This window comes from Engystomops pustulosus, chromosome 2 (assembly GCF_040894005.1).
Source record: "Engystomops pustulosus chromosome 2, aEngPut4.maternal, whole genome shotgun sequence".
Lineage (NCBI taxonomy): Eukaryota > Metazoa > Chordata > Amphibia > Anura > Leptodactylidae > Engystomops > Engystomops pustulosus.
Window position 1 is genome coordinate 191,720,837 of NC_092412.1, and position 13,290 is coordinate 191,734,126.

The 13,290-nt window shown below is 40.7% G+C and overlaps 1 protein-coding gene across 4 annotated transcripts in view; it reads left to right on the forward strand.

Annotated features, from left to right (window-relative positions):
* Positions 1–13,290, forward strand: part of HIPK1 (homeodomain interacting protein kinase 1) — a 53,913-nt gene that overhangs the window by 21,688 nt on the left and 18,935 nt on the right. For all 4 annotated transcript variants that reach the window (XM_072137646.1, XM_072137645.1, XM_072137648.1 and 1 more), the window contains exons 4-9: positions 4,745–4,864; positions 6,119–6,205; positions 6,770–6,954; positions 8,513–8,675; positions 9,504–9,726; positions 10,160–10,284. In XM_072137646.1, coding sequence (XP_071993747.1) covers positions 4,745–4,864; positions 6,119–6,205; positions 6,770–6,954; positions 8,513–8,675; positions 9,504–9,726; positions 10,160–10,284 — 903 coding nt within the window. The remainder of the gene's footprint in view (positions 1–4,744; positions 4,865–6,118; positions 6,206–6,769; positions 6,955–8,512; positions 8,676–9,503; positions 9,727–10,159; positions 10,285–13,290) is intronic.

A 13,290-nucleotide genomic window follows, 5' to 3' on the forward strand; every position in this document is an offset into this window, starting at 1 on the left:
TGCATAAATCAATAATAGCGTTTGTATACATGACGAGTTACACTACTTTATATGATCTTTGTAACTTGTACCCTGCAGTCTTTAAGCAATCCCCCTCTGCAGGCTTTATCTCTAATTCCTGGTTGTCTCTTAGCCAGTGTGTGGAGACTAGCTGCTATCATGTGTCCCATTGGTAGAATTGGGTGAAAGCTGAGACTCTCCCTGTCTAGATATAGCACTGATCATCCTCCACTGATCTGCAATCCGTTTTGAGAATCCAAGACTGAATAAAGGATAAAGGACTGATAAAGGAAAATAGTAGAATTTTTTTCCTTGTTGTAATATAATACCTTGAGTTTTGAAATGTGTTTTGAAAAGTGATCATTTACATTCAAAACTCTAGTACTTTAATAAGTTGTATTTTCATCATAGGGGACAGATTATAGGTTTTGTATCGATCATATATTTTAGTAACATTGGGGTTCAAATCCACATTATTCTTCTTCGTCTTCCAAACTTCCAGAGGCCAAGGAAGATCATAATGGTGTTTGATGGCCGCTGACTCTTTTATGAAGTCTTCAATCTACATCCTTCTAAATTGCCAGTGATAACATTGTCTGCAGGAGAATTGAGCTTGTATTGAGTGCAGATTCTCTATAATCCCCCACTCCCCAGCTCTGATGAGCGTGTTGATGAGAAGCAGCCATGTGTAGGTGTCCCTGGTACGGCATAGCTGGTCTTCTGCCAGTGCTCTTACATCATGTCTTCATGAATATGGATGAGATCACCTCCAGTATATTTCCTGAGGAAAAACGTACACACAGCGTAACTTTCCACCCAGGTGTTCAGTCCCTGCAGATAATCGTAAAACATGATGCCAGCCATTGCAGTGGTGAAACGCCGCTCATAAAACATGTTTATTAAAGTCACATGTTCCCTAAGAATAAAATGATTCTTGGGGTCTTTCACTTCTTTGTTCTGTTCCATAACAAATGTAAAACTTTTTAGCTTGTAACTGCTTGTATGTATTTTTGGAATTCCTGTAGCTCCAGTGCTTGCTGTTTGCTTTTGCCTCTTTGTGAATTTTTTAGTTTTTCGGTATTTTTTTATTATTATTTTTTTTAAAGTAACGTTTTATACAGGTGGTCCCTGACGCCCATCTTGTAGATGACCCCTAGTTACACACTGACCTCTCTGACCATTGGTGAAGCTCTCTAAATTTTTTTTTCCTTAGTCCCCAGTGGCAATGATCAGCTGTTAGGGCCTAACTCTGTGATGAGACCCCCACAGATCTTGAGAACGGGGGGTCCGATGGGGTCCTCTGACAGACCCCTTGTCACTTCCTGAGATGAATGGAGCAGAACGGACCCGCGTGACCATCTACTTCATTCATCTCTGAGAACGACAAGGGGCCTGACCGAGCTACCTGGGACCTCATCGGACCCCCTCTTCACTGAGACCACCACCGATCAACAAGTTAGACACTATCCTGTGGGTAGGGTTTAACTTGTTTGGTGGTAAAATCCCTTTAAGTACAAACCTAAAGAACCTATCTTGTATTTAACCTGAGGACTGCATGTAGTCCATGTTATTTCTCTAAAACTTAACTGCAGCATCTTTCCATGTGGGAGAAATTTCCTAATATTTTCCTTTTTTAGCATTGCTTCGTTTTTTCCAGGGCATGTGAATTTGTGATGCACATTACAAATTGATCCTAAGTAGGGGTTCTGCCAACACTCTCATTTAAATTTTGGGCCACTCAATAAGGATTGGGGTAGCTGCGTATCCAAAAAAGGTGTAGATTTTTATTCACTGATTTATCCCATGAGTTGTTGTTCTTCACACAGTGAATGTAGGCCCCTGGAAGAGATTCATGCATCAAAATTCCATCTTGTGGGATCTTTCTTTCCCTTTAAATAGTCCTTGGCACTACAGAACATAAGGCACACACCTGTGACCCAATGCTTTTTTTGATCATCGCTTAGTCTTTTAACCTTTGTACAGACACTTACATAAATGTGAGCGTTCCCTTTGTGACTGTACAGGTGTCTCTCTTATGTAGAAAGCTTATTTGCATTTCTCCCCTAGTGATTTCGGTCCTATTTGGGGCTGCGGGGAGGTGCACTCTAGATTCTGTAAGGGTTCCTTGTGTCTGCACGGCCACCTGCACATTATATCTGTACCTGAAGCCCTTGTCTGATAGTAAAGTACAACCACAGCTGTGTTACATGTACCCTGAGTCTTTCATATGTAGCTGATCTACAGTGACCACAGAAAATGCCATCTGCAACATCTACAGTATGTTTGAGGTTTCTATATTGTTGGTAAGATTACATGGGAGTATCCTGTTTGCTTAGGTAAAACCACTACCTTTAAACATCCTGCTCATATTTATTAGTATTACGCCCTGTTATAACCCTGGCTATTATATGCTGAGTCCTTTCCATCTTCCTTTTCTGCTTGTTCATTGTCTATTGTGGAGTATTCATTATAAAATGTGATCTGAGAGAGCTCGACCTGCATAGGTTTACTCAAAATTTACTGAGAAACGTGAATTATCAGAATCAGCTGGGTATAAACAGAGGTGAAGTAATATAAATATCCATGCATCAGAATTAGTGGATCGGACCACAGATGTCTTGAAGATGGTGAATACATGGCCCAACACCTCCTGCAGACATATACAATTTGGCTCCCATATTCTCCTGATCCATAAGGGTCTCTGGAGTTGGAAGCTGCAGATCAAGCAGTGTCTATCTTTTGGCTTGGGTATAAGTAGTCATGTTACAAGAGTCATCCGGGAATAAAGGTGTCTTGTGTATTTATGGCAGCCTTGTGTATCGTGACTGTGACACGGTAGTTCTCTATATAAGCAGCATCTGCGCTGGCCGGGGAGCTAGTGACTCGTTGGACTCGATGACCTGTCAACGCTTTCTGGCGTCTACCTGCCAAAACTGAAAATGAATATCTGTGCAGCCTCTGACTGACGCGCTTAGTAACTTTCCAGAGGAAATCTTAACGTTCAGTAGTTAAAAATAAAGTGCACTAGATGGGTGGTTTCCCCAGAGCGAGGGTCTGCCTGCCTTCTGAGGACCAGTCAGAGCTAGGCCTGAGGAGATGCCTTGTTTCCCTTCCCTATAAAATGATCCATTTTAGAATCGCTCCCTTTGGACATGAAGTACAGGCAGTCCCCGGGTTACGTACAAGATAGGTTCTGTAGGTTTGTTCTTAAGTTGAATTTGTATGTAAGTCGGAATTGTATATTTTATAATTGTAGCTCCAGACAAATTTTTTTTTTTTTGCCCAGTGACAATTGGAGTTAAAATTTTTTTGCTGTAATGGGACCAAGGATTATGAATAAAGCTTCATTACAGACACCTTACAGCTGATCAGTGCAACCAGGGACTATAGTAACATCCAGAGAGCTTCACCAGAAGTCACAGGGGGCAGAGGGGTCCGTCTGTAACTATGAGTCGTCTGTAAGTCGGGTGTCCTTAAGTAGGGGACCGCCTGTAGCCGGGTTTTCATCTGTTTGTCTTGAGCACGTTTTGCGTTCCTGATAGCGTACCTTCAGACGCGAGCTGAATAGTTTATCTGTTGTATCTGCATAGTCTGAATGTTTATATGCCGCATGTGATTCACTGATGGTTTCTGTATTTGGGCATGTATGTAAAATATTTTATTATGACCTAGCAAGAAGTATCTTGATTAAAGGGAATCTGACATCTTAACATTTGAGTTGCTCCAAATGGGAAATTCTTCAATCCATACAGCAAATTTCCTGTAGCTTGTATGAAGTTTCTCCTCACCGTGGTGGCATTTGGACTAATGGAGTTTTGATGGATTTTTAACCTTTCTAAACAAACTTAAAATCCTCATCACAAGTAAAACCCCAAAGTTTTGCTCGCCGCACTTCAGTGGGGGCTACTTCTTATTTACAGACCCTTTTATGAACAGGTCAATTTTTTCACGCTGACATCCGTTTTTAGCCATGTAGAAATCTCTGCATTCTTGTAGGTTGAGTTGAAGATTTCAATTTATGTTGCAAAGGTCCAACATTTTCTTAGAAGATAAAATAAAATACTCTATTTCCTGATGTTTCAGGGAATACTAGGTCATTTTCATAAGTGATGTTATATGAGTTCTGTGTATGAAATGGCCACCGTTCTGGGGTAGCATATAATCATTGAAGTGTCCCAGGCCAATAGCACGATTTGGTGGTGTCACAAAGGGTACGAAGGGTCATGTGATCTCTGTCAATGACCAATCTACCTTTCAGGACATTAACCTTATATTCATGAATGCTATCATAAGGATTAGGCAGAGATCACATGACCCTCCATCTGTGGCCATTTTATGGTCAGAAATGTCTGCACGAAGAGGTTAAAGACAGGATATCATGAAAGTGATGCAGAACTTTTTAATAGATGTATATGGAAAATTACCTAATATCCTTCCCCTCAACACTTGCACACACGTTACAAAAAACATGAGGTAAACTTCACCAGCTATTGCTGATACACGGCAATAGGAAAAGTGCCTTGTGAAATCTGTAATGATGGGTTTGTTGGGCCATTATTTTTGTCTATATTCTATTTTACTGATCGGTCAGATGATCGTTCCTTTTTCTCATCATCTTGAAAATTTTCATTTTCCGCTGTTATATTTATAAATTGTTTTCGGCAAGGTCTTTCACGTTTATGGTAAGACTCTGAAAGGCTGTCATCACCACATGTTAAATTGCTGCCGTTATTGTGTGTTTCAGATAAGGTACATCTCCCAGACACAAGGACTTCCTGCAGAGTACCTTCTCAGTGCTGGAACAAAGACTTCTCGATTCTTCAATAGAGACCCAGATCTGGGCTATCCATTATGGAGGCTAAAGGTAAAGTGATCATCTATTCATACATGTCATCTGCACTTGCCGAGCACATGGATGTAAGGAAATGATATATTAGTCATCTTGGTCGCTCATTCTGATAACACAAGGTGCTTCATTATAGTTATGTAACTGCATATGGCCCCCTCATCATAACACGTGTCTATTGCAGATGCTTTCCAGAATGTGCAACATCCCGCTTCTTATTTAAAGGGACAATCTGCGATTTACAAACCAAGACCGGAGAATGGCATGAAATCTGTTGTCTCTGTCTCTTTAGTCTTGGTGTTTGCTTATTTGCTTGCCTGCAGTGATGGCATGTACAGCGCATGATCTCTGCTGAAAGAAAGCAAATATCCAAATACCGTTTATACTGAAGTATAATAGAATAGAAGCTGAGGTAGCTAATGTTGCCACAAAAAACTGGGAAAACCTATTGAGGTTTAAGCCTAGGGTAGGAAATGAATTGGTCACAGCCTCCACCTAGTGTATAGCCATTCGGCCTTCAACCCCCGCTATTCACCTTTAGATCAGTCACTTTTAAATCACACAATCCCTTTTCACCCCAGTAATATATTGATTCTAGGCACACTGTTATTGTGTAGTATAGAATAATTTATTAATTATTCTATACGACACAATAACAGTGTGCCTGGAATCTATATTTTACATGTGTATAGCAGAACATGTCCGGTACTGGTGTAGATGATGTCTGTGTCTCACACATGTGTATAGCAGAACATGTCAGGTACTTGTGTAGCTGATGTCTGTGTCTCTTACATGTGTACAGCAGAACATGTCAGCATATAAAGCACAGACACTAACAATGCTTTACTATACATTACACACAGACATGAGCAGGGGAAGAGAGGGGAGGGGTGATATCACTTTCTCTCTCAGACTCTTTTACATAATAAAGAAAAGATGATTTTAGAATGATTAATGTATGAAATAACTAGATAAAGGCTGGGATGGATCCTTGTGAGGTGCTCCAACATGTAGTAATGACAGGACAAGTGACACAGACCTGATGACTGGGGTTCTTTTAAAGGGGGAAAAAAAAGTAAATTGGCCCCTCAGCCTTTTATTTTTGCAAAAACCATGGAATAAGATGCCAAACTCTTATTGTATCATGTGAGCCCTGAGCTAACCTTCAGCTCATTCACCTTTACTTTTATGAGCTTGAAGTTTACTATTACACAGTAATAATTTTACAATACATTGGAATTTGCTGTCATTTACTGTGTTTCTCCTATGTAGACACCGGAAGAGCATGAAATGGAAACTGGAATAAAATCTAAGGAGGCTCGCAAGTACATCTTCAACTGTTTAGATGACATGGCACAGGTGAGATACAGATAAGGACCCAATTAGCCTTATAGGGTAGTTGTTCATAACGCTGTCAAGAGCAGAAATAGTGAACAAGTAGTCCTAGCTCATGCGGCTTAATGAGAGTAGAACAATACGGCTGCTTGTCCTAGTAATGTTTGCAATCGTATTGTGACTTGTATTACGTAGTTCACCTATGACTGCACTAGGAGATGAGGGACTTGCTGACTGTAGTCATGGGCTCTGTAAAATCTTGGCCTTAGGACAGTTTCAGACTACCAGAGTTAGGACTCCTTGTATTATATCTATCTATGATGCAAGGAGCCCCTTCTTCCCTGTTGTAAATGATAACTCTGATGCTTGGGGGGAGGGGGACTCCTTGCATCCTATATCGCTGTGATACCATCCCCAGCAGTGTGTTGGGTCCATGAAAAAGGACTGCGCAGTCTGTGATTCATGGACTGACCCCTTAGGGCCCTTAGGTACAACTCGAATCACAGCCCATTGCTATTCTACGATATGATTCCCCCATGCTGGATTACTTTTCTCTACTTTCCTGTTACCTATTCTTCCTTTTAATAGGTGAATATGTCGACTGACCTAGAAGGCACAGATATGTTGGCAGAGAAGGCAGACAGAAGAGAGTACATAGATCTGCTGAAGAAAATGTTGACTATTGATGCAGATAAGAGGATCACTCCAATGAAAACCTTACATCACCCTTTTGTTACTATGAATCATCTGCTGGATTTCCCACACAGTAACCAGTAAGTAGGAGCATTCCCAGCACACACGCACATGTGCAGTATGAGGGTACTTCCAGGAAAATGCCAGCTCTTTTCTATGGATGACGCATTATGCCTGATCCAACTTCTGCTCTGCTTTAAAGAGAACCCGTCATGCAAAATAACCCCCCTAAACTAAATATATTTTCATAAACTGCCATTAGAGAGCATTGCCTCTATCCCTTCATTGTCCCTCTACATGCCTGTAAACCTAAGCAATGAGGTCCTAAAGCTGTATGCAAATGACCTGTGAAATGTCCAATGAAGCATTAGCATATTCAAGCTGTCCACTCTATTCATGAGTGGGAGGCACAGCCACACCCCCAGTGCATGACTGACAGCCTGTATAATGTTGTGAGGCTGTATAATGATGTGCTTCCTGGTGCTGGTGGCCTCGCCCCCTGCAGCCTGTGTGTGCATGTGTGTGTGTGTTTAGGAGAGATACAGCAGCTCCAGGCAGCCATGTTACAGCAGAATATGTCAGATTCATGTGTAGCTGATGTCTGTGTCTCTCACCTGTATATTAGGAGGATGAAGCATGTCAGCAGATGCAGCACAGATACCAGCAATTCTTTACTATACATTACACACAGACATGAGCAGGGGGAGGAGAGGGGAGGGGTAACAGGGGTGACATCACTGCCTCTGACCATGTGACCAGCCTCATTTACTTGATAAAAAATATGTGATTTTACAATGAATAATGTATGAAATAACTAGATAAAGGCTGGGATGGGATCCTTGTGAGCTGCTCCAACAGGTAGTAGTGACAGGACAAGTGACACAGACCTGATGACAGGTGTCCTTTAAGGCCCGACACAGGACTACATGACAGGTAGCAGAAAATCAGTCTTTTAGATGAGACTTATATAAAGAGAATGAAAGTGATATATGTTGTAACACTTGTGCTAACGTAGTAATACACTGTTAGGGTGAGTTGCCTATTAACCAACTACTTCATAGGAAGAAAAAGGTTTTCAGAAGTGATTGATAACTTTTCCCTTGGGACTCGTGCTCCAAGACCCCTGTTCCACCTGATAAGGTCACTTCTAGCCACTTGCTCCGCATTATTATTGCCTGCAGAGATGACCTTGCATCTGTACGCACCTCTCCATTATTTCTTTGCGATGGTAAGAGGTCACTTTACCAAGTTTAGTTGGACAGAAGTGCCAGAACCAATAGATTGCGTCAAAGTTTTGGCGCAATGCATCTGCTCTGGTGCCTACGTTCCTTTTTCATTATAACTGATGAATCCTTGTTACAGCCCAAAGAAGCTGTGCTGCCATTACTAATACAGTCTTGTAATTAGCCTGATACAGGTAACCCTCCCATCTATAGGGGACAGGATGTCAGTGGGCTAATAGTCTACTTTACCAAGTTAGGATAAGGCTTACTGGACCCTTATGATGGCATATTCTTTGTTACACATTTAAGCAGTGTGGTGCCCTTTCAATACTGGGTTTTGGTTTTTTTTTTGGTAATTTTGGGTTAAATCGTTCCTTTCCTGAATTAACCTTGGTTTCTGTTTTTTGTTCCACAGTGTAAAGTCATGTTTTCAGAACATGGAGATCTGTAAAAGAAGGAACAATATGTATGATACAGTGAACCAGATTAAGAGTCCTTTCACCACTCACGTGGCTCCTAACACAAGCACAAATCTAACAATGAGCTTCAATAACCAGTTAAACACTGTGCACAACCAGGTATGTCTCTCTTTCAAGTATATCCTATCATTTTGTTAGCAATTATCTACCAGCCAGCCAGCATCTCCCATACCCGCCCCCACCACACCATTAAGAACGGATGTGTAATGGACAGTGATCTCATCACCTTCTATTTACTTTCCCTTTTTAGTTTCAGACCACTTTGCGTAAACATATTGTAACAGAAAGCCCAGATCCTTGTGTAAACTGGGCTGAAGTCTATGTAGTTTCATTATAATTATTAATATGTCTTGTAAGACTCTAAACATGCTTTACCTCCACAAGGAGGGCACCTTTTAGGAGTTGTGCCAAAGGTATCAGACCCTTGCGGTTTACTGACTAGCAAGAACTCTTAGGCCATGTTCACACATAGTGTTTGAATTGGTTTTACAATCCTTTAACTTGTGTTAACAGGGTGTTCAGTGTTATGTTCACACATTCTGAACGGATTGTAGCTGCAATTCAAACGGCAAGTGTGAACGCGGCCTAACAGTGCTGTCTACAGGGTGTCTGTAATTTGTCTGTTATGTCCCTAGCTCTTGTGTAAGGGATTTGGCTTACATGGTTGCTACCTATGGAGGTCACTAGGGTCTTGTTCCTCCTCCTGTGAATCGGTGCTTTTAAGACTAGTTAAACCAGCTGGATCTCTGTATGGAAAACAAAGGCCTACAAAGATCTAGGGAAACTCTTCCTGAAGTCCTGTGTGTGCCAATGATAATCTGATGTATTTATTGTAGACCTTACAGCTGCTCATATCCAGCAGCCGTTACTAAAGTTTGATTGGTTCTGGAAAGTTACTGTTATTCTTATCCTTTCTTTTGCCTTTAGGCAAGTGTACTGGCTTCCAGCTCATCTGCTACAGCTACCCTCTCCCTGGCAAACTCTGATGTGTCATTGTTGAACTATCAGTCAGCGCTTTACCCACCATCTGCTGCCCCAGTGACTGGCGTCACTCAGCAAGGAGTTTCTCTCCAGCCCGGAGCAACCCAGCTTTGCACCCAAACAGATCCATTCCAGCAAACTTTCATAGTTTGCCCCCCAGCTTTTCAAGGTATCCTGCTCTCTGGTTTTTAGTGTTCTTTCCTCCGTGCCACCATTCCACAAATTATCTCATAAATACACTGGCGAATATGGCCTTATCCCCTGACATGAGACATGTCCTTCCATTTAGGGAGACCACCTATTTCTGTGCACCCCTAGCTGTAGTTGAATACTTAAGTTTATCCACTATGGAATTGTTTCAATGAATTCCATATGCTTGTAATACGTAGTATCTCCCACTAACTAGGAACATCCAGTCATGGTGAGAAGTCTAATAACTGGATTCATTGCAGTAATTCCGCTTGCATTATGTCAGTCTGGAAAATCTGCTTTTCCCAGCTCAGACCAACATTTCAAAAATTGCAGTTCTATCTATCGACTATTAGGAAATCTTTTAAAGTATTTATGTATTACTTTAGAAATTGTCTTATTTGTATCCCAAGCTGCTGGGCTGCAAGCCACCGCCAAGCATTCCGGTTTTCCAGTTCGGATGGACAGTTCTGTTCCCATTGTACCCCAAGCTCCTGCCGCTCAGCCTCTCCAGATTCAGTCAGGGGTCCTGACACAGGTAATTTTTTTGGCAATGTGAACTTCTTGTAGCATTTTTCCTATAGAACTGGTACAGTTGCCCCATCTATAGATAGGTGACGAGTGGAATGAGATGTGACGTCTTCTTGGTTAAGGATTATACTATTTTCTCATCCTCTGGCTCACTCCTTGTGTTTGTGCATGTATATTTCATATTTAGCTAAAACCATGTTGCTGACATAAACCCTTCCAGTCCATGTGGTTACATTACTGTATTATCACAGTGTTACCCTTTACATTAATGTTTCCTGAAGCTTTTTGTGCTTAGCGGTGGAGTATCTTGCTGACAAATGTTACGTTTTAAAGTATCTTCAATCCTCACTTATTTATAGGACCAGTTCAGTTACTTGTGTTATATAGCTTCCACTGTTCGGCCATAGAGCTTTGCACTGGGTCTTGAGTTAAAGGGCATAGCACATGTCTAGAATCTGTATGGTATAGCGCAGGAACAGCTAGATACAGGTCATAGATCTGTAGAGAAAGTTATTTTATACATTTTATTTTATTCATTTAAACATCTGTTCTTTATGGGCTTTAGGAGTCCAATGGGTGGCCCTTAGAACTGTTAAGGCAACCCAATGGACTACCAAGTAACGAAAAAGCAGAGATAAATTGATCAAATACATGTTAAATAGAATCTTTTCCCACAGTTCTTGGCTCCTCCTGTTCCATAATATGCTGCCCTGATTACCTTGTACAAAGTCTTGTCTTTAAGCAATAAAAAAAGTTCCTTCACCCAGTGGTGCGTGAGTCACAACTCCAGAATTTCTGGCATACTTTTCATTACTGATGTCCTCGCTGGAAAAAGCAGCCGGGGTGTGCCTGTGATTTCAGGAATAAAATATGGATTTGGCTTTGGTTAATTCAGTGGATCACAAGCAAAATTTCTGGTTTCTCTATTGCACATGTGGAAGAGCGTTTGGCTCTGAAATAAACTCTATAACAATATTCAGAGAAATCCATGAAAAGTTCCCTAACAAATGTGCACGGAAAGGGAATATAACATGTGAATTGTGGAATCTGCTGTCTACACAGATGGTGCAGGCTCCATTTACCACGCTATATAATATATACATACACATTGGTGTTTAGCAAAGCTGCCTTCCTATTACAGCTGGAGAGTTGACCATTTTAGGGCACTATGTGTAACACGTTCCAGGCTGCGATCGCTGTTTGAGGTCGCTTTCATCAGGGCGGTGACAGTGATGTATTTTGTGTACAGGAAATCATTCCATTACCAGATAAAGACTTTCCTTTGTGAAAAGCCATTTATCTTTTTTTAAAGTCCTGTTCCCAGCCACGTCCTAAAACGAGCCATTTCACTGCCCAGCATCCACTCTCCTCAAGCTAATTGTGCCCGTCTGAAAAGTGATCACAGCTTACGCACCGCCATTGATTTCGGCAAGCAATTTGTCTAAAAATACATCAGGCCGCTTTTGTAGAGAGAGGAAAAAAAAAATGCCTGGAATAAGTTGTGTTTCATTGAGTTTATAATGGAAACATGACCTCAGAAAACAGACTCCTGGAAACCGAATCCAGTCCTATGAATCAGCCGCCGCACAGGATGCCAATAATAGCGTACAGTAATGGTGCAGGTGGAGGACATTTGTTACATTCTCAATATAGTTTCTTTTCATTCCAGCCTCATGACATGGTAAATTATTGGAGAAGGAATAATGAAAGCTGTTTATTAGATGCAATCAACTATCAATGCTATCGAGGGTTAAGAAACTGTTAGAAAGTATAAGAGACCTTCTATCTACCCAAATGTTACATGTAGTTTATTAAGGAAGAACAGATTGAGCCCCTTAAAACCTTGCTACATGCCATGCACATTGTGTGATGGAGAAGTCTTAAAGGGAACCTGTCACCGGATTTTACCCCATTAACCTATCTGCTCCCTCATGTAGAGTATGAATTGTTCTTGAGATCGAAAACCGATCAAAAACCTACTCCAAAGTCAAATGCAAATAAGGTGGAGTTTTGTATTGCCTGCGATGAGTCAAGTTTAGAGGCTGCAAGGGGAGTGTCACTACTCTGGTTCGATCACACTGAAAATAATGATTTTGGTGTCCTATTAAAAATAAGAATCTTTCAGATTGTATCAGGATTGTGGTTCTGTAATCTACAGGACTGGAGATGGTTAAACTAAACAAATGGTTCTTCATCTGTAGTTCAAATTTCGAACTTTAACTAATGTCTTTAACTGCCTGTATCTGAAAGATGAGATTATTATATTTAATCTGACACCTTAAATTTCTATTTGCTGTAGAACCTAATATGGGGGTGACTGAAGTTACTCCCTCTGCAGCCTCTGGACTCATCTTCGGCAATATTAATAATAATGCTCATTTTATTATTATTAATATTATTATTATAGATAATGTATTTATGTTAAGTGACTGCTAGCAGAAAACTTGAAATGTTGTGTAAGATTGATGAGATGATATTAACCAAAGAATAATATCAAATGTATTTTTGGTGTATATCTCAATATTCAGGGATCAGCAGTGCAGAGGGTTGTCTATGACATTGTTTTTAAATGAAAAATTGCATAGAAAGTAAGGAAACTTGTTCTGGATATTTTACCACATGCCACAAACAATATGCACAATGGACAGTGAGTACCCCGATGTAATAATCCTGGGCGTCATATGACATGGACTGTCATTGTTTCAAATACATGACGGTTTTGCTAGATTTTTATAATATTTTTAGAGGTTTATCTATAAACCTGTCTAACAGATGTCCTGTAGGTTTTTTTTTAATTTTTTTTTTGTATAGCCCACATATTAAACTTCATCATTGTGCTCTGATATGCCGTCATTTTTCTCCCATTTGGGGACCATCCCTTCTACCCTTTTTATTGGGTCTTATCTTTATGTGTATGTACAGGCCCCTAGCGAGGATTCGTCTCTGGCAGGCTCCTATGCCTATAGCTCTGTTATATTATACATATATTTATATGCACATTTATAAACATATG